This window comes from Ixodes scapularis, unplaced genomic scaffold (genome assembly GCF_016920785.2).
Source record: "Ixodes scapularis isolate PalLabHiFi unplaced genomic scaffold, ASM1692078v2 PGA_scaffold10__122_contigs__length_95168666, whole genome shotgun sequence".
In the NCBI taxonomy this organism is placed as follows: Eukaryota; Metazoa; Arthropoda; class Arachnida; order Ixodida; family Ixodidae; genus Ixodes; species Ixodes scapularis.
In genome coordinates, this window is record NW_024609836.1 from 30,008,635 (window position 1) to 30,016,362 (window position 7,728).

A 7,728-nucleotide genomic window follows, 5' to 3' on the forward strand; every position below is an offset into this window, starting at 1 on the left:
GACCTTTTTGGTGTCCCATAAAACCCTCTTGGTGCACCGTCAAATCTTCTTGGTGGCCGATCAGACCTTCTTGATGACTTATGAGACCACCTTCAAGAACCGTTAGACCTTCTTGATGGCCCATTATACCTTCTTCAAAGCCCATCAGATCTTGATGGCACATCAGACCTTAGTGACCTACGATACCTTCTTGATGGCCCATGACATCTTCTCGATGACCCATCAGACCTTCTTTGCGACCTATCACACAGCGGGAACTACGCGCGCTTCTATGCGCAGCATGCTGACTATCTTCCCAACGGGTCCCCTGGTGCTGCGAACCCACGACGCGAGTCCCCAGCCCCAAGACGAGGCGCTGTGCCCGATGCCCTTCTCCCGAGGTGTGCACCAGGGGAGCGTGTCCCGACTCCTGGCCGACGTAAACGCTTCCGTGGGCGACTTCGACCGACTCGTGGCACCCAGGCTCATGTTCAGCGTCACCTTCGCTACCTCCAGCTACTTGCTCGAGGATGCCAATCTACCCCAGGTAGCGAGGTTCACTCTGTGGCGAGGTGACTTCTGTCAAACGGCCAAAACCGTAACGTCTGTTTATTGAAACGTCGAATTTCGAAAGGCGGCGAGGCATCATAATGTTGAGAAGTTGGAACGCCGAAGTGGAATAAGTTTTGTTACCATCTGTGAGTGGCAGCGCCAGGCAGACTGTTTGTTCAAATTTTTCCAGAAACCTAAGCTGACAAAATTTACACACGAAACATTCATGCACCACCTAAAGATACCTTCGTCAAACGTTTTATTAAACTACGTTTATTGTCTTATTTATTCAGCTTTTTGCGACTGAATAGCGCTCGGAAGCAACCTAGATAGGTATGCAGCTTTAAAAGTTCCTCCCCCCCCCCCAAAAAAAAAAAGAAGAGATACACTCGCGTTATAATTTTGTAAAACATATTCAAACATCATAAACCTTCTTAGAAAAACAACAAAAAAACTTCTTTTTACCAAAAGTCACGGTCGGCAGTGATCTGACTGATGGCTACCATCCGTGACGTCATGATAGGATTTGCCCAACGTTCCTGGATTAGCTCAGTTAAAGGCCGACGACCAGTCCGCACTTTCCACTTTTCCCTCGCTTCCTCCTCTCCCCATTATACCCTGTCCACCGTTGCCTGTTTCCTCCTCCCCCATGGTGAGGAGGATCTTCTGCTTTGCAGAATCTCGAGTCTGGTCGTCGGCCTTTAAGAACTCTTTGTAAACACTGCTTGCACGAGCAGTACCACCCCCCCCCCCCCCTCTCGCCCCACGGCTCGATGGTAACTGCAATGTATTCTATGTATTCTATACCCTTCTAATATGAATGTTTTGAAGCGCAGCGTCTAGATGGCGTTTCACCGTACTCCACGGAACACAGTTTTAGAACGAAAATGTAGATGGCGCTTTGAATGAAACGATGGGAGGCAAAACGAAGGGAGTGGGGTGCGGGGGCTAATCAAATAACATGGGATTTGCACCGCCGTGACGTCACGGGTGGTGATCCTGGCTTCTTATCATTTACAAGAGACAAATTTAAGCTGTAAGTCAGAAGCGCAGTGGAAGCTTGTATTCATAGCGCTTTAACCAACACCGCCAAAATTGTCAGTCCAATATTCCTCTTCGCCTCAATGAAAGCAGAATTAATATCACTTGAGATGCTATAGCGAGCGCTTGGCCAACCGTGAAAAGCCGACCACAGCGACATGCTTGGTTGCGCAAGTCGTCAATACACGATTGCAAGCGGGGCGGCTGCAAGCTGTTTCCACGTCTTTTCTGCGGGAAAGCCCATGCAATATACACCTTTTTAAGGGCGCCGCAAACTTAAGAATTGCGGCGTCGACGGCATGAAACACCGGTTGATTGTGACAGAAAACTGTCTGTGTAGGCATCGGTGTGGGTAGGGGGAACTTGGCTATCCCTGGCTATGGTGGGGTACAATAACTTGGCTGGAACTTGGCAAGTTTAGATAAGGTGGCCAATGAGAGGCCATCGCAAAGCCTCCTTGAAAGAACGAGGACGAAGGCGGTTGGGTGTTTTGATTGAGTTTCCACGAATAAGGAATATATGAGCAGTTTAGTGTAGTCTAAGCAGGTAAGCTCTCGGCTGCTCGAAGCTGCATCTTGAGTGGTAGCACCTAGACGTTTTCATACTTTCCACATGTCATGTGGCATGTGGAAAGTAATAGCGTACCTTGCAGGGATGACCTAATCGGAGCACCGGCACCGGGTTGAAATCGATTCGCCTGCCTAAGACCAACGTTACTAGATTACGTCGGTTGTGGAGCTCCCGGGATGGGGGAACCCCCTCATTCACTTTATCCCGGATCCCGTCGTTCGAATCGTCACCTAGAAAGCCAGGACAAAATGAACATTTTGTACTGGCTCAAGGCTTATGCGTCCAATCACGTGCCGGATTCACGCAAAGGTAAATTTAGTATCTTCGGACCGGTACGTGTTTCAACCTCAAGCACAAATACTGCGGCAGCTAGAACCGCTCCATGCCCGTCATGTGCTGCGCAGGAAGGTTCTCCGGCACTGCGACTGAATGGCGAAGAGGCGACGTACGCAGACGTGTGCGAGCAGGCCCTCAAGCTGGGCTACGGGCACTTCATGTCCCCGCGGGGCGACTGCATGGTGGTCCACAAGGAGCGGCTCTGGCACTCGGGCTTCGGGCCCACCTCCACCAGAATCTTCGGCCCCACGGCGCGCTTCGCCGGGGCCGTGGTCTTCGCGATGCACGGCGACGACCGGACGGGACGCTGCGGGGGCCACCCGCACACACTGCTCGTCCACGTCGCCAGTGCGCTCCGCCGTACACAGTGAAGGCCAGCTGGTTGCACCGGGGCCGCAGTGCTGGAGTTTCTACGTCACGTACCGGAGTCCAAAATTATAGAATGCGCCAGAAGCCTCGCCTTCAGAGTGAGCTTTCTATAACTGTCGAGACCGATTATAAGGAAGTCAACGGAAATCGGAAATCTCTTCGCTATATCCGCTATTTCGTTATAATCGATTTCGGTTATAACGAAGCGCAAAAGGGAACGGGAAATTGTGATCGCTTCGCTGTAGCCGCTATTTCGTTATAACCGGTCTCGACTATTCCGTTTCACTTTAAGTCCGACCCGAAGCGAACGCTTTGATACGATGGGGGCCGATCAAGAAGCACTGAAACTGCTTCGTCATGGCGTTTGTTTATCTTTGTGGATTTGCTTTTACCAGCTAAAGAGATCACGGAGATAAAAAGCGCGAGATCGCGGTAGATTCCCCGTTCGTGATTGAATTAGTAGGTGATAGGAAACGCATAAAAACAATCCGAACCGTGACGGTGCACTTTTGGCACTGCTTGATCGGCTCCGTCGGATTGACTGCGGTCGTACTTCAAGAGAAACGGAGTATGGCTTGGTAGCAGACTTGCACGGTACTCTTCAGATGTAATCAAATTACTAGTAATTGATTACTTGTTAAAATAATTTTTGTAATTATTTAAATACATATATTAGGAAGTAATCACGAGAGTAGTATGATTACTTTTGGAAGTACTAAAATTACTCATGAACTGTTATAATTTTTCTCTCACTTTCATAATGGCACCCTTTGTTTGTAAAAATACTTTCCTACAAAACAATCCTCGAACCAAGTCTTCGACAGGAGGGTGGTTTACCAAAAGTGATTGACTTAAAAAATGGGCGGTTTATAGTTAGGTGATTATAATCCAATAATGGACAGAACGGAAGAACCGCTTTCAAACGGGCAGAAAAATCTGTCGTTTTCAACATTTGAAGTAATGCGAAAAGCAACGGTTGTTTCATTAAGTAACGATCAACTCCTATATCTTTCGAGTAATGGAGTAATCTAATTAATACAATTTAACCAAGAGTAACTGACTTTGTAATCGATACCTTTTTTTTTTTTTTTTTTTTCTAGAATTGTGTGCAAAACAGCTTGGGAGTTACTTTAAGGTCTCGTGAGCACGAGCTGTCAAAATGCGACGGAAGGTGCACGCTGGAGGCGGAGCTTCCGGTGCAACGTTAACATCTATCTAGATGTCATCAGCGTGCACACAAGTGCTGCGTCACCGTCCGGCTGGGAGTCGTGTACTCACTGACTGAACACGAGTCTTAGCTGGACGCTGACGCGGCACTAGTGTCCCATCTCTAGCCCGGTCTCCGACGAGTGACTTGGAAAGTCCAGCACTATGGCCATCTAGAGCAGAATCTGCCGCAGCTGAAGCGGGGCGGCGTGGCGGCCTTCATGGATGTGTTCGGTGGCTGAGTTTAGATGTTGCCTTAGTCTTGATTCACGAGATACTTAAGTCGACGCTTCGATTCGTTACCGTGGTTGGATGGCATCGTTGCAGTTCTGAAGCGTCATCTGTGAATGTTTATCGATGCGTACGAGCGAACTTAGAATGTTTCTCAATTGTATTATTACTAAGAATTACACGCTTTATACTAATTGCCAGCTTCGAGTGTGACTTTCTTTGTGGCATGGCCGCCGTTGTCCCTGCAGCTGTTGTTTCCTTAGTTGTTTATCTTCGGCCCAGGCTTCAAGGAACCGCGAAACGATACTTGGCTTCAGCTTTGGTCCGAGCGCGGCCGATGTTATGAGCCGAAGCCCCAATCAAACAGTGAAATAGGCACAACGTCATGGCCTGCTTTCTGCAGTTGATAGGACTAGCTGGTATTCGCCGTCTCGCTGTGCGTGCTCCTCCGCCAGCTAGTCCTATCAAGCGCAGAGAACACGCCATGACGTTGCGCTTTTTCCGCTGTTTGATTGGCCCTTCGGCTCATAACATCGGCCTCTCTCGGACCTAAGCTGAAACGAAGTTATAGTTTTACAAACTGTATATCGCCTAGCGGGGCAAAGGAAAACTTCACACGTGTCTAGGCAGCCACAAACGCAATTTTCGCGCTGAAAAAATTTCAAAATATAAGCAGTCTAGTTTTTTTTCCCTTCTTTTCTTTGGAAAGCTATCTGCCTTTTCACAACAATACATCCGCAGTTCTCAACGAAATCAGCCGAATCCAGCTCTCAAATTGGATATGAGCACTGATATGTGCACTTGTCCATCATGACGTCGAGATTACGGGCTCCATTTTTTGCTTGTCCGCGAATCTCGCTCCCAATGTTTAGCCGCCGTGTGAATATACCTTTAAAGGAGTTATGAAACTATGTCAAGTTGGAATGCCCATGACTTTGCAGAGACGCACTGGTCCTACTCTGGCCCAAGTATTACTCGCAGAGACCGCCGCTGATTCAGAAGCTTCTTTGTCGCGGTGGAATTGCGAAGGTAAAGGGGGTCTATTTCTCTCAGTCTTGACCTGCGCAATGCATGATGACCTAATTGTGGGATTGAAACCACTCTTCTAATGACAATCGAGGGGGGCTCATGGATTGGACATGAAAACTGCGTGAGCACTCGTCTTCGGATCGTGACAATCAATGCCTCAGTGGACACTCGGATAGTGGCTCGTGTCCACCCACTGCGGTGATGAGAACAGACGAACTCTAACAATAGACCCTTTCCGAAATTCAGTCTGGCCACTTTGATCACTATCATCATCTGTGGAACGGCATCTGCGCCATACCAATGGCGGCCTTCTAGTGACTGATAAAGGAAGACGTTGAAGAAGCTCCTAAGAGGATGATGCGAGACCTGTACATTCGGGGGTCAGTACGACGCGGCGCAGGAATGGGACACAAGAGCTACGTAAGCGTTTGTTTCTAATAATTCAGATTCAGTCAATCTGTGGGCAGCACACAATCGGCTTTAAAGCACTTTGTCGTATAGAGTTTTCTTCAGGCATCTGAGTGGGTTGGAGTTTTGTTCTGAATGCAGGTTCTTGGTCACCATCGAATTGAAAGTGATCGAGAAAGAACTCACCCTGAACAATTCCTCGCGTGCCGTTGACTTACAAAAGTGACGGTGCCGATACAAGTTGATTTCCGCCATTGATATGGCAAAACCTTCACTGCTTTACGAACCACCAGATGGCACTGAATTTCGGAAAGGGTCTATTCCCCTAGCTCAGCACGCGTTTTCTACTTTGCCAACCCAAGCGCGTGACTATGATTAACATTGGAGGGGATAAGCATCGTTCATCCCCTCAACTATACAAGCGGCCACGCGGCACTAGGCCGCGTGGCCGCTTGTTCTGGCTCTGAGTTGAGGGGATGAACGATGCTCGTATGTCACCAAAGTTGTTCGGTTAATAACGTTAGGGAGTGATTCTAAGTAGTATTTAGCGAAAGTAGAAAAATCGTTTCATGGACGTCCCTTTAAAGGGGTGTTCAAACAGGACACTACAAAACGCACGACTCCGACAAATCGTGAAAATTTAAGCGGGCGCGAAGCGGGCGCGTCCGCTTCCATTTTTACGATTTGTCGGAGTCGTGCCTTTTGTAGTGTCCTGTTTGGACACCCCTTTAGGTGCAACCACGAGAATGTTTTTTTTTTAATCGCCCATACAAGCGCTGGCTTTGCACCATGTTTTACGTTCCCCCTTTTCCTTCTCCTCTGTCCCCAAACGTGTCAACTGCCCCGTTCTATAACCGAAGTTACAAACATCGCACTCCCTTTGCTGACACCGACGCACCGATCTTCTACGTGCCTCCGGTACTCCTTTTACCATCATTTGAAAAAGACCATTCATCCGTAAGATGTGTTACCTTTTGAAAAAAATTCAAAAGGCCGCGAGCGAAGTCTCGTCCTCCTCGCACCAGCGGCAGCGGTCACGTGACTCAGAAGCTCCGAAGAGAGCGATAGTTGGTTCTCCCTCTCACTAAGACTGTGCAGTACAGCCAAAGCTACAGGGGAGAGAGCGTACGCAAACATGTTCACGAGCATGATGTAGAAAACCCGAGACTGTGGTAAAAGCAGAGAAACTTGGTCTGAGAAGAAAGACAGGGGAAGAGAACGCTTCAAACTCAGCTACTGCGTTTATTTCCACAATGACTTACATACTGCAAAAAACACTTCGCGAGCCCCATATTTTCGAGAATTACAAAACTAGCGAAAAAACAAAGGCACGCGAATACCTCTCTTGTTTTGAGGCCAGAATTCAAGTCTTTAGAATTTGCGAGAGTTAGCTGCCACAAATAGGCTCCAGTAAAAGTTGATGATGATGATCCTCGGCGTCTTCTGTTGCTGCCGCCGAATCCAGGAGCCGTTAGATGGTGGACGTTTTCCAAGGTGTTTATTTGTCCGAATTATTACTGACTCTGTACCTCGTTTGCAACAAGTCAGGGACCCGGCATCATATTGCTGCGCGCCTCCAAGTCTGCGTGCCCGTCCAGCTCATACGCCAAAATCCCCCTTCTCTCGCCCGACACGGGCCTTTCCAGGAAAGGTCCCCCTCTCCCTCTGGCCAGAACCGACCAATAATTTTCATACAGAAGAAGACCACGTGGTATACACCTGTCCAATAAACCTCCGAAAGTAAATATAATACCCGGTCAGTTCTCCAACCGCCAAAACCTAATTCCTCGTCTAATCGGCCCGTGCATTGTTCGCCGCCTGGCTGGCGCCTGAGCGCCGACTGCCCGGATCGGGTGACACGCGCACTCCGAACACTCGAGCGGACGCGCCGGGAGCAAAAACAAATAATAAAAGAACACACACCCGCCGGCGAAGCAGCCGCAACATGCACACTATTTACCGCGGCCTAACACCTCCCCTCTTAAAACTGTTACAGGGCTTCTAGAA

The 7,728-nt window shown here is 48.7% G+C and overlaps 1 protein-coding gene across 1 annotated transcript; it reads left to right on the plus strand.

The window, feature by feature from the left end:
• Nucleotides 1-286: 286 nt before the first annotated feature.
• Nucleotides 287-3,057, plus strand: LOC121833900. The gene is made up of 2 exons (XM_042287605.1): nt 287-526; nt 2,547-3,057. Exons 1-2 carry the CDS (start codon nt 365-367, stop codon nt 2,847-2,849), a joined length of 465 nt encoding a protein of 154 aa, XP_042143539.1. The 5' UTR covers nt 287-364; the 3' UTR covers nt 2,850-3,057.
• Nucleotides 3,058-7,728: the final 4,671 nt, after the last annotated feature.

What these genes read in the sequence shown, in the direction of transcription:
- LOC121833900 (XM_042287605.1), top strand. Translation starts at nt 365, where the DNA reads ATGCCCTTCTCCCGAGGTGTGCACCAGGGGAGCGTGTCCCGACTCCTG. An exon ending in AGGATGCCAATCTACCCCAG is followed by an intron (nt 527 to 2,546) that starts GTAGCGAGGTTC and finishes TGTGCTGCGCAG; the next exon opens with GAAGGTTCTCCGGCACTGCG.